This window comes from Hylobates moloch, unplaced genomic scaffold (assembly GCF_009828535.3).
Source record: "Hylobates moloch isolate HMO894 unplaced genomic scaffold, HMol_V3 SCAFFOLD_18, whole genome shotgun sequence".
Taxonomy (NCBI): Eukaryota; Metazoa; Chordata; class Mammalia; order Primates; family Hylobatidae; genus Hylobates; species Hylobates moloch.
This window is the reverse complement of record NW_026652293.1, coordinates 57,262,590-57,290,237: the sequence shown is the minus strand read 5'-3', so window position 1 is coordinate 57,290,237 and position 27,648 is coordinate 57,262,590. Positions and strand designations below refer to the sequence as shown.

Sequence of the window (27,648 nt, the reverse complement as noted above, 5' to 3'; positions counted from 1 at the left end):
CTGTGATAACACATCCCCTAAACAGCAAAAATAAAGGCAGAAGTGATCTGAAGGAAGGGTCATGACCAAAGCAACATGGACAGCTGGAGATTTTTGTTTGCTAGTTTTTGATCTTTATCAAATAGGACAGCCTTCGCGTGTAGTGTGGTGTTGGTCCTAGCCTTAAGGAATAGCTTCTAAATTCCACTTGAAACATCCTTTACCAGCGTAGACTTTCACACTGAGAATCATGCAGTGCAAATCATCGCCTACTTGTTCTGCCTCAGGTTGGAGAGGTGGGCAGCGCGGAGGCCTGTGTGTCGTTTCAGCCAAAGCTCAGGTCAGGCAGTGGTTAGTTTATCCTGTGCACCGCCCCTGTGTCCAGGGCCAGGTCCTTCTGCTCCATAGTGAGGGTAATCAAGCTCAGGAGGGTCTTCCCTGGGCCACTGCAATTTTAACTAAGTGACCAAGAGTCCTATCTGCAGGGCCAATGCCTGGCAGAAGGAAAAGGGGACCTCTTGGTGCTGATCATTGGAATCTGGAGCAGAAGGATTAATATCTTGGGACAAGGAAGTCAGAAAGCTTTGAGAGGTGGGGTGTCCTGTTGGGGTAGGGAGCTCACCCTGGAGAGAGTTGAGGGGTTGAGGCTTCCCTGGGAGACTGGGAAGGGAGTCTTGTGACTTGCAGGGAGAGCAGTGGGTTTGACAAAGGACAGTGTTATTCTAATGCCACCAGGTCATGCTCCTATTTTCTTGCCATTGAGGACTAAGCTGAACACACCAGGCTTCCTCTAAGCATCCTCAGAGCTGAGAGGAAAGGTCCCTTCCCCCGTGGTAGGCTTTAGCAAATGAAGAGAGCCTGTCGGTGGCAGGCGGGCTACAGCTGTGCTTTGGTGGCATTCATTGGTATGCAGCTGCCTGGCATTGCTTTGTCTCCCTTCGCCATGGGAAATTATTTCTGCATCATGCATTATCTTGGGGCAAGGGCAGTTCCCTGCCTCTACCTCCCATCGGCTCTTCCTCTACAGGAACCAGCAGGCCAGGTGGCTGACCCAAGCTCAGCACCTCAGACACACTCCATGAGACCTTTAGACCTGAGCGCATGACCCAGGGTCCGAAGGGTCATCTCACACCCTGGTCCTCCAACACATCCTTGGCTCCTGTTCTTCCTAGCCTGACCCCCTACCTCCCATCAGTTCTGGAGTCTCCAATGGCCTTTCGATGAATTCCCCTTAGCTTAAATCACCCAAGGTAGATTCTGCCTTTGCCAATCAAGCGCCCAGCTGAACATACATGGTTGAGGCAGAAGTCAAAGTGGCAGAAGCCATTGTGAATTGAGGCCACCTGGACAGTGGCAGGAAATGGTGATGTCAGCCACAAAGGGTTCCCAAACATGTGGGATCCCATGAGGAAGGGGAGAGGGAGCTGGCGACATCATGACTATAACAGGGAGAGGTTCTGGAGGTGGGAACCGTTGGGTGGTTCCCACCTTACACCCTTGGTGGTTCTGCTAGGCCAGGTGGCCTGGAAAAGCAAGGATTACACCAGCACTGCTCAGCTTTCTTCAAATGACGAGACTGGATTCGTAGTTTAACATTAAAGTACCAACTTCAGAATTCAGAGACACACTTATGAAATTAGACCCTGCAATTCACTGTACAGCCAACCCTTTCCAACCAAAAATATCCACAGTGGCTTTTTCCATTGTTTACCTTACTATATAACACTAAAACTTCCTCAACCCATCAAATCCCCACACTAGTCCTTCGAGGCGGGCAGGTGCCACAGAAAAAGTAACTGACATTCAGAGGATGAAAGAGCTCTCTAGGGCCTGAGGAACAGACCAGCGGGTAGGGACAGGGAAGGGTGGGGAGAGGAAGGGACCAAACCACCTACTGGTAGTCAGCTTTCTTTTCAGAAAAGACCCGGATGCAGAAGTCCCCATCCTTGTTGGGTTCGAAGGTGGAAGGCACGAGAATGTACTCTCCTGGCGGCAGCTTGAAGCGGTTGAGCACCTCCCGGAGGTTGATGAAAGTGTCTGAGCGCTCCCTGGCGCGATTTGTCAGGAAGAAATTTTTGCTGAGGTGGATGTTGGTCTGCCCACTTAACTGAGGAATAAATAGAGAAACATGGGGGTAGATGAGGGGAAGCCTCCAGGCAAATGTCATTTTCATTCACTGAGATAAAAGCAGCTGGGTAGTGTGGTGGCTCAGTCCTGCTGTCCTGGTGTATAAGGAGGGGAGGCCAGGCGTCGGAGACCAGCCTGGGCAACACAGGAAGCCCTCATCTATATAACAACAACAACAATAACAACAACAAAAATTTTTTAAAAAAATAGCAGTACAGTGACAATGCCTGGGTCATTTTAGATAAAAAGCAAACTTTGTTAGGTGCAGTGGCTCACACCTGTAATCCCAGCACTTTGGGAGGCTGTGAGAGGATTGCTTGAGGCCAGGAGTTTGAGACCAGCCTGGGCAATGTAGTGAGACTCCTGTCTCTGCAAAAAATAAAAATATTAGCCAGGGGTGGCAGCATGCGCCTGTAGTCTCAGCTACTCAGCAGGCTGAGGTAGGAGGCTCACGTGAGTCTGAGAGTTCAAGGATGGCAGTGAGCTATGATCACACCACTGTAGTCTAGCCTGAGTGACAGAATGAGACCTTGTCTTAAAAAAAAAAAAAAAAAAAAAAAAAGGCAAACTTTCTATCAAAAAACACAAATGCCTGCTGAGGAACTCGGAAGCACATGCCCACAGGGGGTTTCATATCCATTCAGCTCTGCCTGCAGAGCTGCCCAGTCTTTCCACACAGTGTTCCCAGCCTTCCTCTAAGAGACTCTCAGGCAGGAACAGCGTCCACATGGCAGGAACCTGGCTCGGTTCTACGTGGTGTATGATGCACTAATAAAAGCAAAGACAGGACTGGGGGCAGGGAAAAGACAACCCAGCTTCTAAACCAAGCATGATCCACCAGATCAAGGCTGGAGCAGCATCCAAAAGAGCCCAATGTGCTACCAGTTGCACTGCCTTGCTGTGAAAGAAATGTACTACAGGTGGGTCAAAGTGCCCCGTGTGTCTACTTTAATAATCGTGACCTTGGAAGTCAAACAGCTACCAGGCATCCCATCTGCTTTAGCCAGCGGTGACTGTGGGCCCAAATGCTCTCGCAAAATTTAAGTCATTCCACGGTAGTGTAGTGAGGTGGATGGTTGACCAGTGTTACTGAAAAATAAATGCAGCCAGGCATGGCGGCTCATGCCTGTAATCCCAGCACTTTGGGAGGCTGAAGAGGGTGGATCACCTGAGGTCAGGAGTTCAAGACCAGCCTGGCCAACATGGTGAAACCCCATCTCTACTAAAAATACAAAAATTAGCCCGGCGTCCTGGTGCATGCCTGTAGTCCCAGCTACTTGGGAGGCTGAGGCAGAAGAATCACTTGAACCCAGGAGGTAGAGGTTGCAGTGAGGCGAGATCACGCCACTGCACTTCATCCTGGGTGAAAGAGTGAGACAAACAAAACAAAACAAAAACCCAAAACCAAAAAACAAAACAAAAAAACCCCTGAAATGCAGAGAGGAGCTGTAACGTGTCCAAGGTCACACAGCCTGGGAACTGGGTCCTGGTCTCTGCGCTCCCGCGTTGTCTTCTAGGACAGTCTGCAGGGTTCACCTTTTCCCTGACTCAGTCTGCTCCTAAGAGTGACACAGGACTCTGTGAAAAGCCTCCTACAGTCTCAGGATCATGGATTTTCTGCCCAGAACCAAACCCTATATGGGCTCTGCCAGGTCACAGGGAGGCAGCGGGTCCCACAGACTTTCCAGAAATCTTGCCCAGAGCTTAGACTAGTGGGATCTAGAGCCTGGGCAACTTCAGCAGGGCCCCAAGGGTGGCCAGGACTCATCCTTCACAGCCACCAGCCCCTGCCCAGGCTTCACGACGCTCCTGAGCTCTGGCAGTCTAAGCCTCTTGCTTTTTTGGTGACCTGAGCACCCGGGACATGGGCCAGACGTACCTCCTCCGGAACCTGCAAAATAAAGGAGACACAATTCAGATGCCGGAAAAGCAGTGTAAGAAAATGCATCACTGTGCTCTTCTCTTTTGCTGCCTCATTTTCTCTGTAGCATTAGCGATATCAACTAAGTCAACTGAGTAACTGTTTTCCAAGGAACTCAAAGCCTCTCCAACACTGAAGAAAATCCTCTTATGCCATGGCAATCATGTTGATAAGCCCTCACCTCCGTTCCTAACTTACAGAGCATAAATCTGAGGCACGGAGATGTGAAGAGACTTGTCTAAGGTGGCAAAGCCCATATCTGCCTCCCACACAGGGAAAGAGGGCCAGGCGGGCCCTGTTGGAGGAGGCAGCAGGCGAGGTGAAATACACTCGGGGCTAGGAGCCAGCAGTGCCGGCCTCTGTCAGCCAGGTCCGGTGGTCCGGTCTGCATTTCCTTGAGCAAGTCCCCTCTCCTCTCTGGCCTCAGTTTTCTTATCTCAAAAATAGGACCCAGTGATCCCCAAGGTCCTTCCCAACTCTGAAAGCCCATGGCTGCATTTCCAAGCCCATAAGGTGGTGGGAGGGAAGCTGTGTATCACAATTCCATTTGCATTCTCCTTGGAGCGATTCTGTTCCGGATCCGAAGTCGTCAGCTCCTGTTTCAGAGACCGAGGGGTTTGGGCCTATGTGCATTTTTACAACTGATGGTGTTTGCCCAGCTCCCTTTCTCAGGTGGGTGAGCAGGTAGAAGTCAGTGTTCCATGGGTGGCAACATTGCCAGCGGTGAACACAGAGCCTCCTCTCCTGACACCTCATCTGGATTCTCCCAGAGGTGTGCCAGGAAACTGGCTCTTGGGAGAGCGTGGAAGCTCTGATTTGTAGTATTTGCCACTTTCCATGGTGTAAACAGGTCCCCGCCAGGGCCATTTTTCAGGCTGCCGAGGTGACCTCAGCAGACATGGGTCAGAGAAAAGAGATGGGCTTTGGGAGTCGGGAGGAGCCAGCTCCAGCCCATCAAACCGAAATGCATCCCCAGTCAGTGCCCTAAAGCCTTCCTTGCATCCCTCTCCTCCCACGGCTACCTGAAGCCCACGAAAGCTCTTTCTTGTTCTGCAGAAGGGAGTGGGGAGAGCCCAGGGGCCCAGCGTGTTGGGTGAGTTCTCAGTGCCCCAGCCCCAGCCTGAGGGTGGAGAGGAGGCTGCAATGTGGCTGTCCTCTGGCTGTGGCTCAGAGTGAAAGGAAAACATCAGACAGCAGGAGTCTGTGTAGGGATGTGGGCTCCAGCCAGCAGAGCCCTGTGGGGAGCATGATGACCAATGTTTCCCCGTCCCCAAGCTCCCCACCATCCAGGCCAATGCCTTTGCTGAGCTCTGAGCAGCTGCACCCATGGACTCAGTCCTGCCCTCATAGTATTGCCTGATGTGGCCCAGTATATTCTGTTCTTTGTAGATGGGTGGGCTGACCAGAATGCCAGGCCTGGAGGATGTGAGAAGGGATGTGGAGGCCATTTGAGAGTGGAACTCCCTAGAGGCTGCCTGTGGGAGGCCCGTGAAGGGCTTAGAAGGCCCCACAACCCAGACCCACTGCAGGGGCCTCCCTACAGGGGCTACTCCTGAGCCTGGCCAGGCTGGTAGTTTTGCTTTTCCTTGGCCAAGCTCCCTGTCTGGGATCCCATCCCCAGTTCTGCCTCTGGGGTCAGCTATCCATACAGGGGCTGAGATGAGCACAGGGGGAAGGAAGGGCAGGAGCCCCTGCGCTCTGCACCTCGTAGATGCCGAAGCCGATGGTGTGCATGTCCTCGCCCATCTTCCTCTGCCGCCGTCGGTGCTTCTGAATGAGCCCCACCAGGAAGGTGCAGCCGCTCTCCCCATCTTCCTCATCCTCATCCTCCTCCTCCAGCTTGATCAGGTACTGAGGGTTCATCCAGAATGTGTCTGCAGCCAGAAGGGGGCAGAGGTGCCCAGCCCTGAGCAGGAATGCATGGGGGTGGGGGGTGGCCCTGGTCTTAGGCTTGGAGGCTTCTGAGAGGGATGGAGATAAAGGGAGATGGTGGGAGATGGTGGGAGGTGGTGGGAGGTGGCAGAGTATGGCAGAAGATGGCGGGAGATGGTGGGAGATGGCAGAGGATGGCAGAAGATGGTCAGAGACGGCAGGAGATGTTGGGAGAGGCTAGGAGGCAGGAGACACCAGGGTTGGGGTGCAGACTGCAGGCTTTGTCAGGCTGGGGACGGGTGGACAGTAGCTGTGGAGAGAGGATGACCTGCACTTGTCTGAATCTAACAGGAACCTACATTAGAAACTTCCCCTAGCAGTTCTCTCTCTGGCTCCAGGCTGGCTTGTCTTGGGGACTGGTTTGTCACCCTGGAACGCGGGGTGGTTAGAGCTGTGGCTTCCCCTCATGGTACCTTCTCTTCACTGGGCTCTGATGGGGGGTCTGGGGTGGGGCTCGGCTGGCCTGGGGGACTCCGGGATCTGCTCCCTGCACTTGCCAGTCTCCGCCCCCAGGTGAGCCTGGAGGCCAAGAACATCCTGTGTATCATTCCAGACTCTTTCTTGTTCTGCGTCCCTTGTCCTCTCAGGCCTATTCCCTTGCCCTGCTCCTGACGTTTCTGCCCTCTTTACTTCCAAAACCTGTTTATTTAAAAAATCTAAGATTCATTCATGTTTAAGGGGAATTATGCTAATTGCCTTTCCATACCTAATGGGATAAAACCCTAACTGTGAAATTAAAGGCAGCATCTTGTGTAGGGGTTGGCAGCTATGGCCCCGCAGGCTGCCGCCTATTCTTGTAAATAACGTTTTATTGAAACACAGCCACGGCCATTCGCTTAAGTATGGCTGCCTTTGGGTTATAGCGATAGAGTTATTAAAGAGACTGAGTGGCCCACAAAGCCAAAAACATTTGCTATCTGACCCTTTAGAGGGAGTTTTCCGACTCCTGATCTAGTGGGTAGGAGGGGTCCTTTGTGGGGGGCAGAGGGCCTTCCCAGCACCTCTGGGACTACCACTTGGTGGCTGCATACTTGAGGTGAAGGAGTCAGAGCCCCAGAGCTGTAGGCCAGCTAGTTCCAGTCTGACAACTTGCTCTGTGGCCCTGGTATGCTACTTAGAGGCTCAGCTTCCTCATCTGTCACAGAGAATCACTACGTGACCATGACCTGCTGCCATTGTACTTACACAGTGACTCCTCAGTCAGGGGGCCTGGGTTCAAATCCCAGCACGCTCTGTGGCCTTCGGCAAGTCACTAGCCTCTCCAAGCCTCGGTTTCCTCATCTTAGAGATGGAGGTGATAAGAAAGTGCCTGCCTCAGAAGTTTGTTGGGAAGATTAGATAGAATATTATGCAGGCTGAATATCCCTTATCTGAAATTCTTGGGGCCAGAAGTGTTTCCTATTTTGGATTTTTTTGGATTCTGGAATATTTGTATATACATAACATATCTTAGGGATGGAACTCAAGTCTAAAGACAAAACTCATTTCTGTTTCATATATAATTTATACACATAGGCTGAAGGTAATTCTATAGCATATTTAAAATAATTTTATGCATGAGACAAAGTTCTGACTGCGTTTTGACTGCGACCTGTCACCTGAGGTCAAGTGCGGAATTTTCCACCTGTGGCATCATGTTGGGGCTCAAAAAGTTTTGGATTTTGGAGCATTTCAGATTTCACATTTTCAGATTATGGATCCTCACCCTGTGCACAAAACACTTACGATAGTTCCAAGCACTGAAGGTGTGCCCCATGATTGGCAGATGTCATCATGTTCAGACAACTGCTGATGGACTAAGCCATGAAGGCAGAAGAATCAAAGGGCTCAACAAAGGCTGGACCAGGGGAGAAATCTTCACCCCATCTAGGCAGGGCCCAGTCAACATTTGCTGATTGAACTGAGTATGGGACAACAAACAGGGCCTGATATGTGGAGGGCTCCCTGGGTGCAGGGGCAAGGTTCCCTTGCAGGCTCGGCTGCCTGGGTGTGGGATGCACAGAGTAGCTCATGGCCGTGAAGTGGGATTGAGCACTGCTTCCGTGAGCATGGCGGAAGGTCGTGGCTGAAGGTCATGATGGGTGCCAGGGAATCTAGGGCCTGGAGAAGCCATCACAGAAATAGCGGCTGTTGGGTTTGTCCTGGGCAGGAGGTAAGGGATGGAGAAACAGAGCAAGCCTCAGGGAGAAGGAAGACAGAGAGGGTTCCAGTGAGCAGAAGCTGCCTCCTGGGGCTGCTAGGCTGGGGTGTGGTACACAGGGTGGGGTAAGGGGAGCTTTGGCCTTTGGTGGCCCCGCATTGCAACAGCCCTTACTTGGGTAGTTCCTGCAGCCTCCCGCGGTGGAGCCCCGCCTCCAGTTCCCATCCATTTTGGTGAGTTTCCACTTCTTGTAGGTATCGCTGGTGAGGGTGTCTGGGGTCAGGTTGCAGATCTCCAGGCGGGAATAGTGCCTCAGGAAGTCACTGAAAGACATCCTGGGAAAAGCAGAGACACAGCCATCGCAGGTGATAAGAGGACACACTGGTAAGCCTTGACTTTCCACCAACGCCAGACCAGGAGCCACCCAAAACCAGGCAGGGCTGCTCATTAGAGCTGAGTGGGTGGGCACCAGGTTCAGAATCAGAAGGCCCAGATTCCAGTCCTGGCGCTGCAACTTTCTAGCTGGGTGACTTTGAGCAGGCGACTTAAACTTCTCTGAAGCTCAGAACTCTCATCTGCAAAAATGGGAGCCCTGCCCATCAAATGTGACAATATATGGGCCCCGTTTGATAAAGAGCATGTTGTGTCCGGGTGCAGGTGGTTTTAGAGTGGCGCAGACACACAGACATGTGGGTCCATTGCTGCTCACTAAGGGACCAGTTTCTTAAGGGGCTGGGATGAGTCTCCGGAACCTGGGGGAGAAAGGCCCCATCTTTCCCTTGTTTCCTGGGATCTGAACATTACCAAAGGAATTCCTCTTAGCCTTTTTGTGAAGCTGCTTGGCTTATAAACCCCATTGTCAAGATGGACTGTTGAAGGGCTTAAAAATTTCTTTATTCAGGCTCTTATAGTGAACTTAAAATAACAAAACCAGGATCCCACACCCCCGTGTCCTCGACATGGTAAACTCACTTTGGCTGACACTCTTTCTTATTAGCAGTTTTCTAGTAAAGAACATTGGGGCAGACAGAGCTTTCCCTGAAGCCTCCACTAATCTTACCAGAATTCTCCATCTTCATGCCGTCTGGTCAGCCTTTCTCTCTCCTCTGGGTCTATAGTGTTCCAGCTTGGGCAGCTGGAAAACAAAGTAAAGAGAGAGGCATTAGTGTATGATGATTTCTCCCCAAAGGTCCCCAGAGTTGAGGAAGAGGGACATCTGCTCTCACCTCTGAGGGCTGAGGCTCCAGGAAGGGGGAAAGTAGCCCACATCTGGCTAACAGCTGCATTTAAATACTCTTACAGCACTTTAAAGAGTATAGAACACTATACAGACGCAAACCAGGGAGCAAAGTGAGCGGGTGAGTTGTGCTGGAAGACAGTGGCAAGGAAGAGTCCAGAAAATGAACACAGTCCATTAGAGGGAGATGGAGTAGCTCAGATCAGATGCCCAATTGAGATGGGCCTGGCAGCTCTTTTAGGGGCAACTGAAGATCTGATGAAGAGTGTCTGGCCTTGGCCTCTGCAGCTGGCCTGGGAAGCCTCAGCAGGTGTCTCTCTGTCCATGGAGCAGAAGGACCTGGCCCTGTACACAGGGGCAGTGCGCAGGGTAAACTAACCATTGCCTGAGCTTTGGCTGGAATTACACACAGGCCTCTGTACTGCCCACCTCTCCAACCTGAGGCAGAGCAAGTAGGCTGAGGTTGCCACAGCAGATGCACAAACAAGTGTCTACCCCAAATAGTTGAGGGTTCAACATACCTACCAGTAAGCCCTGGAAATCAACAGAGGGATGTTTCTCTGGTCTTTGGTACAAAGTTCATATCCCTGGAATAGAAGTGCCTGGGGGAAGGTGGGGTGTATTTTTTTCCCTGAAAGCCCCATAGAAGGGTGGATTTGAGCTGGAGAAGGGGTGAACCCGGAGGCAGTGGCAGGAATGAACTTCACAGGAGCAGCTTGGGGCCTGGAAGAAGGCACTCAGGCTGCTGGAGGAGTGTCCTGGTTAAAAGACCCTTTGAGGGGCCCCTGCCCACGGGTCCCTGTCCACGTGGCCTGGGCTCTCCCGCCTGTATTTCTCAGCATAATGCACATGTCTTCTTCTCTCACCCTCTTCCCAGAGCCCCCCAGCACAAAGCACCCCCGCCTGGGGCCCCGAGGCCTGCGCCCTCCTCACTTGTCATTCCACCGCCCTGTCCACTCCACTTCTCCCCAGGGATTTCGGATGCGGATCAGTTTCTGTAGGCTTCCGTTACTTTCAACCTGCAGGATTAGATAAAAGGGAGGAGGAAGAGGTTGAGTTCAAGCCAGGGCTATGAAGGCTTGGGCCTCCAACTCGCTTCCGCATGAGCCAGGAGGTATGGGGGTGAGGATGGTGGGGAGGATTTGAGGGTTGAGTCCATGTATGAGGGACGATCACAAAAGCTAGAGGGGGCTTGGCACCCAGCTCTCTCACTGCTGCCCAGCTTTGGAAAATGAGAATTAAAGCTACCAGGATCCGGCTCTTGAGGATGGGGCTGTTAGTGCTTCATCTCTGAACTTCAGCTTAACTGACTAGAATAGGATGCACTTTCGGTAAAGGAGCTCAGGGAAGCTTTACCATTTGTTGAAAGATCATTGGTGACAACAGGCACATGCAGTGAGTGAATCTGGATTGAGTCCTGGACGGGGTAGGGGTGGGTCGCCAGAAAGGACATTTTGGGCAACTGGGAAAATGTTAATATGGACTTTATAATAGATGAAACTACTGAATTAATGTTTATTTTCTTAGGTGTGGCAACAGTAGAGGAATTATGTAAGAGAATGTCCTTATTCATAGGGAATAAATGCTGAAGTATTGAGGAGGGAAGTGTCATAACGTCTGCAACTTACTTTCATATGGCTCAAAAAAAGTGCACACATAGATAAAGCAGACATGGCAAATGTTAGCAATCGGTGAATCTAGGGGAGTGGCAATTGGATAGTTATTATGTTAGTCTTTCAACTTTTCTGTATACGTGAAAATTTTCAAATAAAAAGATGTGTGTGTGTGAGGGGTAGTTAAAAAAATCAAGGTTAAAAAAAGAACACTGGACATGCAGAAGATCTGGGGTCTAGACTGGGTTCCGTAATTAACAGTGAATTGAGCTGCTTGATAATTTTTTTTTGAGACAGAGTCTTACTTTGTCGCTGAGGCTGCGGTGCAATGGCATGATCACGGCTCACTACAGCCTCGACCTCCCGGGCTCAAGTGATCCTCCCACCTCAGCCTCCCGAGTAGCTGGGATAACAGGGGCAAGCCACCATGCCCGGCTAACTTTTTTTGTAGAGACAGGTTCTTGCTACATTGCCCAGGCTGGTCTTGAACTCCTAGGCTCAAGCGATCCTCCCACCTCGGTCTCCCAAAGTGTTGGGATTTCAGGTGTGAGCCACCATGTCAGCCCATAATATTTTCAATAACAATAGTGATCACAACAGCAAGGACAGCTACCTCCTTATATACGATATGTGAGGCACCTCTGAGCACTTTACATATATTAACTTGATTGAATCGCCACGACCTTCCAATGGATATTATTATTATTTCAATTTTTTGAATGCGGAAACTAAGGGACAGAGAGTTCCAGTAACTGGCCCAGGCCACACAGCTGGCAGTCAGATTTGAACATGGGCACGAATACTTTTATGAGATCAAATGAGAAAGCACCTTATAGAGTATAAAACACTATGCAGATGCATTGTTTTAGTTTTAGCTTATCAAAATAGTAAGGTCGTAACTGTAAAACCGGGTAAAATCTAAAACAAGTAAAACCAGGGCCCCTGGCGCCGGCCACTGGGGCCACCAGGGGGCAGCGCGGCGCACCCGGCGCCCGAGCTGCGAAAGGGACGCGCTTCTCCTCCCGCGCGGAACTTCAGGAGTGCGCGGCCGGAGTGGAAACTGGACCACCATGGGGCCGCGCGGGCCCCTGGGCATCACCACAAACTGTGCCTGTGGCCATCGTGTTAGGACAGAAGGACCCCTGCACATCTGCGCCGGCCGTTACCTCCTCGGCTCCGGTGACCGAGTACGCGTGCCCCTTCACCAGCTTCTGAAACGTGATGGCCTCCGAGTCCGCGGCGCTGGTGATCTGCAAACATGGCAACCGTCAGACTGGCCGCACCCGCTCTCCCTTCCTCCGCGACTCCCTCGCTCCCTCGCTCCTGTCCTACTGCCAGGCGGGACCGCGGGACGCACTAGCGCAGGGGCCGAGGCCTGGGGCCGGAGGCTCAGGGCTGCGCTTTCTTGCACTTGGAGAACCTTTCCTACCGCGTTCAAGTGCTGAACGCCGAGAATACCAGAGAAAAGGCGGAATGCAACCCTCTCGCGGAACGAGCACACGCATTCCCGTGTGAATAGCACATCCACGGATTTCTGCAGGCTGGGAAGGGCGGGAAAGGACGCACCGCCGAGAGAGGGCCGGAGGGGGTCCTCGATGGCGCAGGGCTGATACCGGGACAGCCTTGAGTGGCCTAGGGGCACTGAGCACACCCTCGCCCCCACCACCAGCCCGTGCTCCGTGGTCTGGCCCAGCCCAGCTGTAGGGTTTATACTAGGACGGTTGTTTATTCCGGTCTGAGTCAGAATTTGCTTCTGTTTTAAGAACGCCTCACAGCCTCTCCTTTCCCCCATCTATTCTGATGAAGGTTGAGCCCGGGAAGAAGGGCTGGAGCAGAAAGGGTCTTCTGCCTCAACGTGTTCTGTTGATAAACTTTGAGAATTCCTGCCTAGGGAGTCTGACCTAGATTTTGGCTCCAAAAGGCAGGGCTTCTTATCTCTGTCCCCCGCAGAGACCAGAACCTGGATGGGACAGGGCTCAGAGGTTGGGCACAGCCTTTGCTCCAAGGCTCCTGGGCACAGTGCCCACCTCCCATCCCCTGGCGAACGTTGCCAGCAAGGCTATTATGAGGAAATCGTTCCTACTTTTCCTTCTGAAGTCTCCCACAGGCCTATTAGCTCTGCAAGAGTGCAGGAGAAGGCTGCACAGCACTACAGATGGAGGGGAAGGTGGCAGGGGCAGCAGGTGGCAGGGGCTCCCAGGGAACCTGTGGTCAGAGGGGTGGGGGTGATTCAGAGCAGGCGAGAGTGGGAAGTGGGCTGAAGACAGGGCTGGAGGCACCATCACCCCATCCATTACACCCCAGACAGCTTGACTTTTGCCTAGCAACCCTTGGCTTCCAGGTGATGAGCAATAATGGTAGACACTGGGGTGCTCAGAAACTGACACCTCCAAGAGATGGCACTTTGAAATGCTAAACTGAAGAAGCCTCAAGATATCTCTGACCTCCCCTTTCCTTCTGTCTCTCGATCCACTCTCCCCCAAAGCACGGGAGGAAGCTATTCTCTGAAGTTCCCTCACCTGCCTAAAGTCTGGACCTGCCAAAGATGAAAACAATGACCTCTGGTCCTTTCCGTGAGTCGTTATGAACTGAACTCATATTGCAGGAAGAAAGACAAGTCTGTCAACATGGCTAGACAGACTTGTCACAAACCACTGTCTGCTCTGCAGGCCCAACAGACTTTATCCCAGACCATTTATGTTCTTTAAGCCCAATGAATTCCCCTAAAAATCATTTACAACATCCCTAAAATCACCCACACCTCCCCATCTCCCTTCCCCTAAGAGGAAGGGAATATCACCCTCTGTATCCCAATCGTGGTAGGGAAATCTCTTGTGATTCTCCCCCGTGCACATTCATACATTTGTATGCCATTTCTTGTATTAGTCTTCCTTTTGCCAGTTGATTTTCAGCGGACCTTCAGAGGGTGGAGGGAGGTTTTCCTTTGGCCCCTACATGGACGAGGGCTGCGTTACGTTGTACAGAGGAGCAGTGTGTTCCCTTGGGCACCGAGGGAGCCTCCCTTCAGCAAGAGCAGATGGGGTGAGGCTAGGGAAGGCAGCCTCGACTTACGTCGATGGAGCAGCCAAGGAGAGAGCCTTTTTGCAGAGCTTTCTGGATGATCTTGAACAGGTTGGGAGGGGGCTTCTTCAACTCATACCACTCAGCAATGCCTCCAGTGAAGTCTTCGAAGCCCTCAGTGGTGGCACCCCCTGAGAGCGCTTCATAGCATCCGTTGATCCTACAAGAGGGGGTTAGATGCTGCCGCTACCCTTGACACTACTGATGCTATAATCTCTCAAATACCCACCCCCTAGTACCCTCTAGATTTGATGCTCCAGGGACCCCCTGCTCACATTCTCCTTGGCCTTGTTCCCAGCTCGGGGTGCTCAGGAAGGCAAGGTATTGTGTCCACAGTTACCATTTCCCTGGTATTTTGTGTTTTAAAGAAAATCTCAGGCTGGGCACGGTAGCTCATGCCTGTAATCCCAGCGCCCTGGGAGGCCGAGGCGGGTGGATCACTTGAGGTCAGGAGTTCAAGACCAGCCTGGCCAACATGGTGAAACCCCATCTCTACTAAAAATACAAAAAAATTAGCCAGGCATGGTGGTGCATGCCTGTAGTCCCAGCTACTTGGGAAGCTGAGGCAAGAGAATTGCTGAAACTCAGAAGGTGGAAATTGCAGTGAGCCGAGATTGTGCCACTGCACTCCAGCCTGGGCGACAGAATGAGGCTCCATATTAAAAAAAAAAAAAAAAAGATTATCATAGAACCTTAGAGTCGGAAGGACCTTAGTGATTTTCTGGATGAACCTCCTGTATTGATTCCTTCTACATCCTGACAAGAAAGGGGAGGTCTACTAATGGGTCGTTTGGCATTGATAGCTTAAAAAAGGACAATTCAATAATGCAAGCAGTTTCCCTGAGAAACAGGCACGGTGTTGGCAAGGGCTTAGTGCTCCTGACTACTGATGCTGGAGTCCGGTGGCTTCCCTGACTCTAGTGTTGAGCAGTGGGACTTAGAAGCATCCCTCAGGCCCCAGGTTCTCACAGCTGACTCCTCCTTCCTGGATTGGGAGTGTAAGAAACCGAAATCCACTTGCTGCTCTAAAGTGGGGTCATTTTAATGGAAGGAGCTGGGTGGCGCAGCCAACATGGGGCCATTGTGGAGAGGGACTGGCGTGGGGCTTCTTACTGAGAGTGGGCAGCCCTGAGCACTGGACAAACTCAACTGTGGGCAACCTGGGTGGGAAGCAGCTGTGGGGAGATGGGGAAGCCATTGCTAATCAGTGACATCATCTATTCTGGGCAAGTTTCCTACCTCTGCAATGAATAGTTCTGCCCATTGGCAAAAACTCTGCTTTTTTAAGTTGACACAAATGTGTCCTGTCAAGGAAGTAGAGCTCCTTCTCAAGGCCAGCACAATCAGTACCATAACTTGTTCCTGTGCATTTGGTTAAAGATGGTGATAGCCGTCATTTATCAGCGTACAGTGCAGCCAGGCACCCTACATGCACCATCTCCTTGCATTTAGATCCTAATTTTGGCCAAAGAAGTCCTTCTATAGAAAAGGACTTCTACTCAAAGTAGTCCTGGAATAGTTCTACTACGCCCAACTGATTTTTGTATTTTTAGTAGAGACAGGGTTTCATCATGTTGGCCAGGCTGGTCTCGAACTCCTGACCTCAAGTGATCCACCCATCTCGGCCTCCCGAAGTGCTGAGATTACAGGCATGAGTGAATTTTTTGGAATCCAGGGCATTGGGGGAAGGCCATGGGGCCAGAGGAGGCATGGCAACTTACTTGGCATACGCCTTCTCCAGCAGGGCGCTCCAGAACTCGCTCCCCTCGGCTGAATGCACAAAGAGCAGCTCCCCGTCCTTGGTGGGCAGCCTGTCGTCCACCACCACCTCCACCCACTCACCGTATTGCCAGAACTGCAGAACAAGAGAGGTGGGCTGCAGGAGGAGCTGGTGGCAGCACTGGGACTCTGAGCCTCAGCTGCCTCTGGCTCCCCTTGCCCTGATCCCCGGGATAGGTTCCATGAGCCCGTCCTGGGAGGACGTGCTCCCTTAACTCTCCTCTGCAGGCCAAGTCCTCACTAAAACAGTGAAGACAGAGGCGCATGCCCATCCCTTCAAATCCACACCTGCCTCTTTAGCATTCTGCCCTGTACCTTAGGCTGTTTTTTTCTTTTCTTTTCTTTTCTTTTTTTTGAGACCAACTCTCGCTCTGCCCAGGCTGGAGTGCAGTGGCACGATCTCGGCTCACTGCAACCTCTGCCTCCTGGATGCAAGTGATTCTCTTGCCTCAGCCTCCCGAGTAGCTGGGATTAAGGGCACGTGCCACCACACCCGGCTAATTTTTTTGTGTTTTTAGTAGAGACAGAATTTCACCATGTTGCCCCGGCTGGTCTCGAACTCCTGGGCTCAAGCGATCCACCCACCTTAGCCTCCCAACCTCTGCCTCCCAGGTTAAAGTGATTCTCCTGCCTCAGCCTCCCAAGTAGCTGGGATTACAGGCCTGTACTACTATGCCCAACTGATTTTTGTATTTTCAGTAGAGACGGGGTTTCATCATGTTAGCCAGGCTTGGTCTCAAACTCCTGACCTCAAATGATCCACCCACCTCAGCCTCCCGAAGTGCTGAGATTACAGGCATGAGCCACTGCACCCAGCCAGCTTTTTCAAATATTAGTTCTCATTTGCCAGCATAAAAGGAGAACTTTAACGTTTTCGTCTCAAACATCAAATAATACAGTTTTTTTTTTTAAACTGGGGAATTAGTTCCTGGTCACCTTGCTCTACCTCCCTTTTGCATGTCCCAAGAAACCCCCCAGGGCCATCCCAGCCGGGTCCCACATCCTAGCCACGGGTAAGCCAGGAAGCTTCCTGCTCTCGTCCAATGTCCTCTGTAGAACAGCATTGGTCTTGGGAGTCTGCAAACACCAGGGACCGATGAACCCAGCCAAGCCAGGAGACTGTTCCTAGCCCCCTGGACCTGTTGAGGAACCACTCGAGCCAACCATTAAGTTACCTGGAAGTGAAAGATCCCTGCATAGTTTTCCTGGAAGCTCTGGTTTAGGGGGACGACTCGAGCCAGGATTTCTTCATTCAAGGTGAGGGAGGCAATGGCTGCCAGCAGCCAGCAGTCACCTGTGAACACAGCACAAGGAGCTCTTATCAGAGGGTCTCAGAACCAGGAGGATGTTAAAAATCTTGTCCCCACCTCCAGTGGCTTAAAGCCTAAGACAACCTGTGAATAGACAGAGTGAAGTTTTAGGCAGTCCCCCATCTGAGGGGTGGGTCAGAGGGTTTGGGTGCTATTAGGTTGGTGTAAAAGTAATTGCAATTTTTGCACCAACCTAGTATTTTGAGGGAAATGCAAAGGGAGAAATGTTTTTGCTGTGTTGTGGTTGGGCAGAGATGGGAAATTTCATTCCCTCAAAGACCCAGAACTCTGGTGGCTGAACTGTGCCCTCAGAGCCCAGCCTTGCACCTGATTTGCTGCAGATGCTCCACAGTGAGAGAATGAAACCAGCGCAGTTGCAGAGGCTCCTGAGCACACAGGCTTTGAATGGGAGTTTGAGCTGGGTGTGGTGGCGTGCACCTGGAGTCCCAGCTATAATATTAATACTTGGGAGGCTGCAGCAGGAGGATCCCTTGAGCCCAGGATTTTAAGGTTGCAGTGAGCCATGATCGCACCATTGCACTCCAGCCTGGGCAACAGAGGGAGACCCTCATCTCTAAATAAATAAACAAACAAATATATAAAGGGGAGTTTGAGTGAGAGAAAGAAAACGTAGTGCTAGATGGGAAGGGGACAAACATTGCACGCCTCCTAGGAGGAAGGTCCAAGCCAGGAAAAGAGGCTCCGGCAGGGAGTACAATCGCAGGAAGTAAGTGGGGAGCAGTGCAGATGGAAAAGCCCTGAGTCAGAGGCAGAAGGCTGGACTGTCCCCAAGGGTTTCTGTGCGGAGGGGCAGAGGTCACTTCAAGGGGTAGACAAGGATGGGCACAACGAGGTGGGGAGCTGGCCAGGCAGCCTGGTCCCTCTCTGAGCCTCAGGACCCTCCCCCATGACATGGATAAGTGTGAGGCATAATGAGAGCAGGTGCGTAAGCACTCGGCACCCATTTGGTGCCAGCGCTAGGTTCTCAGCACAGCAGGCACCACAATCATTTCATGCAGTTAGAAACAAGCTGATGCCAGCAACAGCACCCAGATGGTTTGCAGGGAGGGGTCATCTTCACCACAAAACACAAACAAAGGGGAGGGGGCCTGGGAAGAGGATGAGGAAGTTTACTCCATTCTTAAGGAATGTGCACTTTCCTACAATTTCCTGTGACAATAACGGGAAGTAGCCTCAAAGGAGTTTAATTCACTGTTGGATTTATTTTCGCTAATTGACAGCTTTATTAAAAATGTTATTGAAGACTAGGCGCGGTGGCTCACGCCTGTAATCCCAACACTTTGGGAGGCCAAAGTCAGTGGATTGTTTGAGCACAGGAGTTTGAGACTGGCCTCGGCAACATGGTAAAACTTCGTCTCAACAAAAAATACAGAAATTTGCCAGGTGTGTTGGTGGACACCGTGGTCCCAGCTCCTTGGGAGGCTGAGGTGGGAGGATCATTTGAGCTCAGGAGGTAGAGGCTGCAGTGAGATGTCATCATGCCACTGCACTCAGCCTGGGTGACAGAAGAGCAAGACCCTGTCTCAAAAAAAAAAAAAATATATATATATATATATACACACACACACATATATATAATATGTAATATATGTAATACGTTATTATTATATATATCAGTAACATATATATACGTTATTGAAGTTCACTGAATTCTTTGGTTTTGTTTTGTTTTTTGAGACAGAGTCTCGCTCTTGTCACCCAGGCTGGAGTGCAATGGTGTCATCTTGGCTCACTGCAACCTCCTCCTCCTGGGTTCAAGTGATTCTTCTGCCTCAGCCTCCCAAGTAGCTGGGATTATAGGCACTTGCCACCATGCCTGGCTAATTTTTTATATTTTCAGTAGAGACAGGGTTTCCCCATGTTGGCCAGGCTGATCTTTAACTCCTGACCTCAGGTGATTGCCTGCCTCAGCCTCCCAAAGTGCTGGTTATTACAGGCGTGAGCCACCAGGCCCAGCTGAAGCTCACTGAATTCTTTGAATTCTAGTCGATGACTTAGCATCCTGAGAGTTCCTGACCTAGCTTGTCCTGTTAGCACTTAGACACGGTTGCTTACAGCTCTTTGAGGCTTGTATACACTAATGACAGATCTATGGTAAGCGGAGATACATCCCCTCAGTCAGTCAGTTGGTAGCCTTGTAGCTCACGCCTGCAATCCCAGCTACTTGGGAGGCTGAGGCAGGAGAACTGCTTAAACCCAGGAGATGGAGGCTGCAGTGAGCCAAGATCACGCCACTACACTCCAGCCTGGGCAACAGAGTGAGACTCTGTGCCCCCCAAAAAGAAAAGAAAAGAAAAAGATAAAAGAGGCCAGGCGTGGTGGCTCACGCCTCTTAATCCCAGCACTTTGGGAGGCCAAGGTGGGCAGATAGCCTGAGGTCAGGAGTTTGAGACCAGCCTGGCCAACATGGTGAAACCCCATCTCTATTAAAAATACAAAAATTAGCCGGGGATAGTGGTGTGCGCCTATAATCCCAGCTATTAGGTAGGCTGAGGCAGGAGAATCGCTTGAACCCAGGAAGCAGAGGTTGCAGTGAGCCAAGATTGCGCCATTGCATTCCAGCCTGGGCAACAAGAGTGAGACTCCGTCTCAAATATAGATATACATTTTGCAGCCAAAGATTCAAAAAGTTTTTCATCAGTTTTCCAAATTCTGGAGTTGAAGGAGACGTAGAGGCCACTATAGAATGTCTTGATTTCTAAAAAGGTGGGAAACATTTGAAGTCCTACTTTTTTTACTTCTGGTTCCTTCACTCTTTCCCTCACCCCAATCAGCAAAATATTTTGAACCAAGCTGGGAAGCTCCCTTACCCAGCTGACTTCTTTCCTTTATTTTAATATCTGCTCCTGTAAGCGTTCTCAGTGACAAGATCTACACAATGATTACACAAAGGCTTAGACGTGCCAGGCCCCAAGCTAAAAGCCTTATGCACATTATCATGTTATCTCATTTCCTTGTCACAGAACAGTTCCGAGGTAGGTACTATTTTCGTTCTATTTCATAGTTGAGGAAACTGAGGTTTAAGGAGGTGGAGTGGATCACCCAAAGGTCCTAGCTAATTAGTGGCTGTCAGGTCTATCTGCAAAGCACAGGCTTTTGATGTATAACCAAAACAGTCTCCTCTGCAAAGAGGCTGGTGTCAATTTTGAATTCACCTAATTGAATTTGAAATTGGACATTGTCTTGGGGACTTTTGTCCTTAAGAGGTGTAAAGGTTCCTCTTCAAAGACCTTCCTCCCCATTTAATTAGGAATAGTAACTTCTCTTAGAAGCAAAATGTATTCAAAGACCTGTGCTAACATTCTTAAATATCTGCTAGCCGTGATAAAGAAATCAATGTACTTTATGTTCTTAGCTCCCACAATTTAGCCTAAGTATTTTCCCTGGCATGCTTATACTGGTCCAAGCAAGCATTAGGTCACAGCCTGTTCCTCTTCCTTATTTAAAGGTGTTTTTACCTTTCTCAGCATTCCACAAGTTACTTCCTCCTTCCTTTGTTCTCCTCTGCCTTTGCCTCTTTTAAAAAGTTCTAAGTTGCTAGCCAGTCGGGACAAATACAGAATGTGAGGTTCTGTTCCAGCCAATGGAAACTGGACACAGCAGTAGGGTGGACGCGTCAGGTTTTAAGTGACCCTGTCTCCTTTGTTCAGTGTACTCTTGTGACAAAACTCCTGGAGAGTGTACCCTTTCTGCAGAAAGTATAAAAATGGCCTTGCTGAGTAAATTAATGTTCAAGTGCTATTTCTTTACGGCACCAGGGAACAAGCATTTCAAACACAGGTGACTCAATGGTGTTTCAGTGTCCAGGCGGCACGGTGTTTTCTCACTCCACCTGGACGGCCCATGTCCACAAGAGGGTTCCTCCCCCCAAGAAACCTGTTCTACAACCTCAGCAGTTGTAGACTTAGTCCCATCTTTCCCAGCTGAGGGTCCAGATCCTTGGCTCCCCCCATCAAGGTCAGAATCTACCTTACGTAAAATAATTTATGAAAACTCTTCTCTTTCGGGTCACCCTGCAGTGATTTGTTCCTGGTCAGGTGCCCTGGTTGAAGTCCATGACGCCTCCTCCTGGCAAAGCCTGTTTAGAGCCGTTATATCCTGGTCTGGATAAAATAAGCCAGCTAGCTTGAGAAGGGTGGGAAGACGAGTTTAACTCAGATACTACAAATAACTTTTGGCTTAAACTGTTTTTAGCTCCAGGAAAGCCCCTGAGGGTGCCTTCCAGTGACAGAGGCCTCTCCTGGAATGTTGCCATATGGATGGGACTAGAAAAAGAAAGATCTATAGGTTTTAACATTATGTATCTGCAAATAGTATTTTCCTTGTGCTCATTTTTTTTTTGGAGGAGGGCTCTGTTCTCCAGTCACACAAAAATTTTGCAGAGGGGAGGGTAGGATGGCTACTCAGACCTTGGTGTACCTCAGAGGACTGTCTGAACAGTGCACTTGGCACAAGCAAAACTCCTGCCTTCCTCTCCTGGGGGAATGTTCAGTTGTTACAAGCTCTTAGCCTTCCTGCTCAGGTACAAAATCTGCTTACGGGCCAGGCATGGTGACTCACATCTAATCCCATCACTTTGGGAGGCCAAGGTGGGCAGATCACATGAGGTCAGGAGTTCAAGACTAGCCTGGCCAACATGGTGAAACCCTATCTTTACTAAAAATACAAAAATTAGCCAGGCATGTTGGCACGTGCCTGTAGTCCCAGCTACTCAAGAGGCTGAGGCATGAGAATCGCTTGAACCTGGGAGGTGGAGGTTGCAGTGAGCCCAGATTGCACCACTGCATTCCAGCCTGGGGCACAGAGTGAGATTCTGTCTAAAAAAAAAAAAAAAAAAAAAAAATCTGTTTATGCTTGGTTACCTGTTGATAACCTTTTGATCCTTAATTATTCCATTTATCTGAGAGCAGAAACTATCGTCTTAGGAACTTGAGTGCCTGGATCGTGGTGAGCTGGAGCTGAGTGCCCGATACATTCCAGCTGCCTCTTCATGTCCAGTCTACACCCTCCATCCTACTGCCTGGGAGCTGACCTCTATGGGGATCTCACCGGGGGCCCAGGGCCTATGGCTGCTGGGGGCCAGAAGAAGGGAGGAGTGCAGTTAGGGTGTTTCTTCCCTGGCTCATTCTCTGAGAGTGTGGATCGGCTCCATGTGGCTGTGTCCCATGACTGCGGGGCAGGGTGCACCTGTACACGAACCACTTCCAGTGCTAGAATCCTGACAATTGTCCCCAACTCACAGCTCCAGACCCTCTTCTGGGAAGGACTCAGCCACGCTTCCTCCTCGGATCACAGAAGACTCCAGACACAAGCTGTCTGTTTCCAACAGTGTGCAGGGCTTCTCTGACTGGGAGGCTGCTCCTGTCAGCTGTTCACTTGCTTCACTGACTCCAGGGTGTGCACGTGAGCCTGCCTGGAGGCGCTTGGACAATCATTTACCCCATTAAAAAAAACTGGCCTGCGTTCTTGACTGCAAAAACTCATTATCATAAAAATGCCATGTCCTCTTAAGTTAGCCTATAAACTTAATGTAATGCTAATAAAAATAGCAATAGGGCTAGGTACGGTGGCTCATGCCTGTAATTCTAGCACTTGGGAGGCCAGGGCTGGAGGATTTCTTGAGCCCTCAGGATTTCAAGACCACCCTGAAATCTCACTATATTGTGAGACTCTGTCTCTATAAAAATTATTTTTAAAAAATTAGCCAGGTGTGGTGTCATGATCCTGTAGTCCCAGCAACTTTGGGAGGCTAAGGCAGGAGAATCACTTTGAACCTGGAAGGTCAAGGCTGCAGTGAGCTAAGATTGTACCACTGTACTCCAGCCGGGGTGACAGAACGAGACCCTGTCTCAAAAAAAAAAAAAAAAAGGTAATAAGATTAAAAATTGTTTTTGAACTTAGCTGATTCTGATAAGTTTAAAAAATATGAAGCATAGCTAGAAAAAAATCTAAAAGAGAAGGAAGTCTACCTCTATTAGATGTTTAAACACATATAAAGCTACAGCAATTAAAACAGTATAGAACTTGCGCATGAGGATACAGATAAATAAATGGCACAGAAAAAATCTAGAATCACATTGTGCACATGTACCCTAAAACTTAAAGTACAATAATAAAAAAAAAAAAAAGAAAAAATCTAGAATCAGACCTTCCCTGTGCTCTTCTGGGGGCACAGTGAGATTCTTTTATGGCTGTTGGGTGTCAACACTAAGTATAGGGCCCATCTGTAGCCCCTAAGGTGCTTTTGACAGCATGTATGCCTTTTTTTTTTCCCCTCTCCCTTCTCCAGGTTTTGACATTCCCTTCTTTCTGGGTTGTTTTTCTTTTAGAACTGACTGTTTTTCTTTACAGTACGTGGTGTTATTGTATTCTCTCTCTCTCTCTGTCTCTTTTGGTCAGGCCTTAAATTCTCTGTGGAATGAGGTAAGGCATATGTAAATACTAAGCAATTCTTGCCTAAGTCACTGTCAAGCTCCTACTCCCATCTCTCATCTGCCTTTCTCATCCCAGGAGCCTGACACCTGCCTCAAGTCTGTCCAGCACCCTGGACATGAGGAAGGACAAGTGTCAGAGCTGGGTGCCCAGGGGACTGTGCTCATCCATGGGACAGACAGTGTCTCTGCAGAGAAGGAAGGCGGCTACCAACAACATCTCCCGCTAGCAGGGCCCTGGCTGTTGCTGGCCATGTTTATTACTAAAGGCAGCAGATGAGGCCCTGCCTGGAGGTTCCTAAGCTGCCCCGTGAAGGTCCTGATCACGGGCTTGACAGACCGGCCATCCCTACATCCAGGCTGCCCCCACACCCAGCCATGCTACTGTCCTGGAAGATACTCAACTGGCACAGACCTGAGAGGCTGGGGATGGAAAATGGAGGGGTTTCTGCCTTGCTTTCTCTCCAGAAAAAGCCCACCTGGGTGCCCCACGAGCCTTATGCTTAGCCAAGCAGGGGCTGCCTACAGGATGCAATTTCAGGGGACTCCTGTCCCCTTCTTCCACAAATCTCCCCTACATCTGGTCTTAATTTCTTTATTCTTATTTTTATTTTTTTTTTTGAGACACGTTCTCACTCTGTCACCCAGGCTAGAGTGCAGTGGTGCAATCATAGCTCACTGCAGCCTTGACTTCCTGGGCTCAAGTGATCCTCCCACCTCACCTTGTAGCTGGGATTACAAGCACATACCACCATGCCCAGCTAATTAAAAAACTTTTTTTTTGTAGAGGTGTCTTGCTATGTTGCCCAGGCTAGTCTCAAACTCCTGGTCTCAAGTGATCCTCCTGACTCAGCCTCCCAAAGTATTGGGATTACAGGCGTGAGCCACCGTGACCAGCCTAGACTTAATTTCTACAAGTGGCTCTCACTCTACATTTAGAGATCAGATGGGCTGCAAATACCCATGGGAAAGGGAACCCTTGGATTTAAAGGCTCTCATGTGAAAAGGACTGAAAGCAGGCTTATGGGGGAAGATGGGAGAGGTAGGGTTCTGGGAGTCTGGAGCCAGCACTGTTGAAAGGAAATCACCCAGGGCAGGTGGTCCAGGGTTTCAGGGTCAAACTTGCCCCTGTATCTTTTGGTTAGGTTGGAACTGAGATTTTCCACCTTACCAGATGGGGACCTCCAGGATCCCTGTGAAAGGCACATATGTCACTGGAGGCTGGTGGTTGCCTGCTCCCTCAAAGCACTGACGTGACTCACTGCTTGATTCTATCACCTTCCCACACATCTTTTTGTCTCTGGGCACCAGGAGGCACCTGCCCGATGCCATCCTCCTGGGGTTCCTCGGCTTCTAGGCGCTTGGCTGCCCTCACACTCCCCTTTGGCTGGCCTTGCTCCTCCGGCCCAGCCCCTGAGGATCTCTCTTCCTGCCTCCCTTCCTGCCCAGGGCTGTGCGCTGCCCTTTCTACATTGTCCAGGACCCTCCAGCAAACAATCCCAGAGGCGGGGTCCCTGCTGGCCTGGTGGACAGAACTGGGGCACCCTGGCAGGGGCGCTGGTCACCTGGGTAGTGAAAGGTCCTGAGTAGGCCGGGCGTGGTGGCTCACCCTGTAATCTCAGCACTTTGGGAGACCAAGGTGGGCAGATCACGAGGTCAGGAGTTCAAGACCAGCCTGGCCAACACAGTGAAACCCTGTCTGTGCTAAAGATACAAAAATTAGCCGGGCATGGTGGCGTGTGCCTGTAGTCCCAGCTACTAGGGAGGCTGAGGCAGGAGAATCACTTGAATCCAGGAGGAGGGGGTTGCAGTGAGCTGAGATACGTCACTTCACTCCAGCCTGGGCAACAGATCGAGACTCCGTCTCAAAAAAAAAAAAAAAAAAAGAAAAGAAAGGTCCCAAGTAGGTGGCAGGCTGGCAGGGGCATGGGGGTACCTTTGCTGGCTGTCCCCCTCACTGCTGGGCACAGGCCAGATGGCTCCACAGAGCACCCCGCAGCCATGTTGAGCCTTCAGGTGGTTCTCAAACCAGAAAGGAGTATGATGGAAAGATATCCTAGATAGATCTAAGAGGCCGAACCAGAGGTGGTTGGGGAGGGGCACTGGATTTGTGGTTAGAAGACCACAATTTTTTTTTTTGGTAAGAGTCTCACTCTGTTGCCCAGGCTGGAGTGCGATGGCGCCATCTTAGCTCACTGCAACCTCCGCCTCCTGGGTTCAAGCAGTTCTCCTGCCTCAGCCTCCTGAGTAGCTGGGATTACAGGCGCTCACCACCATGCCCAGCTAATTTTTGTATTTTTAGTAGAGACGGGGTTTCACCATGTTGGCCAAGCTGGTCTTGAACTCCTGACCTCAGGTGATCCACCCGCCTTGGCCACCCAAAGAGCTGGGATTACATGCATGAGCCACCGCACCCGGCCAGAGGACCTGGATTTTGGTCCTGATCTGGCCACTTAAGATTGTGTGAGCTTGGATACACTTCTTAATTTCTCTAAGCCTGTGTGTTCTCAGCTGTGAAAGGAGGATAGTGATGAGGTGTATCCTCAGCAGGTTGTTAGGATCACATGAGAGAAGGGAAACCGGGGTTCCATGGATGGGCCTTAGAGACCTGGAACCCCAAATGTTTTGTGCAAATTTGGCACACATGCAAACACATGCTGTTTTCTAGGGAGAGCAGTCTGGTTTCTCTCCCACTCCCACCCCGAATGGTTGGGAAACACTACAGCCAGAACATGGAGTTCAAATCCTGACTGTGACCTGGGGAAACTACTCCCTCTGTGCTTCAGTTTCCTCATATATAACATAGGTTTAATAACAATAGACTGTCTCATGGCGCTGAGAATTAAATGGAAAAAAATATGCAAAGCATTGAGAACAGTGTCTCCAAGTGTTTGCTCTTTTTATTGCTAATTTTATAGGCGTGGAAACTGAAACTCAAGGGAAGTGGAGTTTCAATTGGTACATGGTGTGCCAGATCTTGGCCACATTTGGCAGTATTGTCCTGGAAAGGGTGCCAAGGTTGCCAAAGGTGCTGGCTGGTAGCAAGGAGAGAGGGCTGTGGCCAGGAGGCGGTGAGGAGGGAAGGGAGCTGCCAGGGGAGAGTGAAGGAGCGCATATGGTGTCTGTCTCACTGTCTTGAGCCTTCCGAAACTCTTCTTTGGAAGCAAGGTGTGTCCAAATAAGGAAGAAATAAAGGTAAATAGTGAGCACTGGGCGAGGTGTCCTGGTGTGTGCCTGTGGTCCCAGCTACCTGGGAGGCTGAGGTGGGAGGATGGGTTGAGCCCAGGAGGTGGAGTCTGCAGCGAGCTGTGACAGCACCACTGCACTCCAGTATAGGTGACAAAGCAAGACCCATCTCTTTTTAAAAGAAGAAAGTACATTTTTTAAAAGAGGGTGAGCACTGAGAAGGGTATAGATAAGCATTTGCTGGAGACACGAGTGTGTCCACTACAGAGAGGAGTGGCCACCCAGGCCTGACCAGGTCTCCAGCCAGGACTGTGGAGCCTCCCCTGCACTTCCCTGTAGTGCTGGATCCCGGGGTTGAGAATGGCAGCTCCAGGGAGAGGGTGGCCTTGTGGTCCCTTGCCTGCTTTTCCCCTCACATAACAGAAGGAAAGACAGCTCCTTAACAGCCTCCCTCTCCCGAGTCTGCAGTTAGGACCGTTTCTCTCCCTGCACCCCTGGGCTGTCAGTTCTCTCAGGGAACGTTTACCACGTTTGCGCCTATGGCAGATGAGTATTCCTGTATTCATTTGCTCATTTGTTCAAAGACTCTTTAGTGTCATTGTCTCTGGCCCATTCTGGGGCACCCACTGAGCTCATGGGTCTCTGGGAAATCCTCTCCGAATTCAAGCTTCCTCCATCCCTTCTAATTTGTTTGGGAAAGGAGGTTTGATTTGTGTTTTTGAATCGTTAAGCACAGCGGCATTCCCCTTCCAAGACTCACGTGACCTGGATAAGGGCTTCACTGCCCCCAGCAGGGCTGCCTTTCTTGGGGACCCACGGAGAGCACACCGGGTACCCAGCCCTTCCTTCCACTCCAACCCACCCAGACCCTCCTCTGAGGACAAGCCACTC

At 50.5% G+C, this 27,648-nt stretch overlaps 1 protein-coding gene across 1 annotated transcript in view; it reads right to left on the bottom strand.

Annotated features, from left to right (window-relative positions):
• Positions 1-27,648, bottom strand: part of CAPN2 (calpain 2) — a 62,589-nt gene that overhangs the window by 13,076 nt on the left and 21,865 nt on the right. Inside the window, exons 3-12 of the mRNA XM_032137387.2 lie at positions 16,985-17,103; positions 15,752-15,885; positions 14,022-14,190; positions 12,116-12,199; positions 10,270-10,355; positions 9,160-9,234; positions 8,274-8,434; positions 5,732-5,901; positions 3,986-3,997; positions 1,875-2,086 (exon numbers count right to left, since the gene is read on the bottom strand). Of these exons, the coding sequence (XP_031993278.1) occupies positions 1,875-2,086; positions 3,986-3,997; positions 5,732-5,901; positions 8,274-8,434; positions 9,160-9,234; positions 10,270-10,355; positions 12,116-12,199; positions 14,022-14,190; positions 15,752-15,885; positions 16,985-17,103 (1,222 nt within the window). The remainder of the gene's footprint in view (positions 1-1,874; positions 2,087-3,985; positions 3,998-5,731; positions 5,902-8,273; positions 8,435-9,159; positions 9,235-10,269; positions 10,356-12,115; positions 12,200-14,021; positions 14,191-15,751; positions 15,886-16,984; positions 17,104-27,648) is intronic.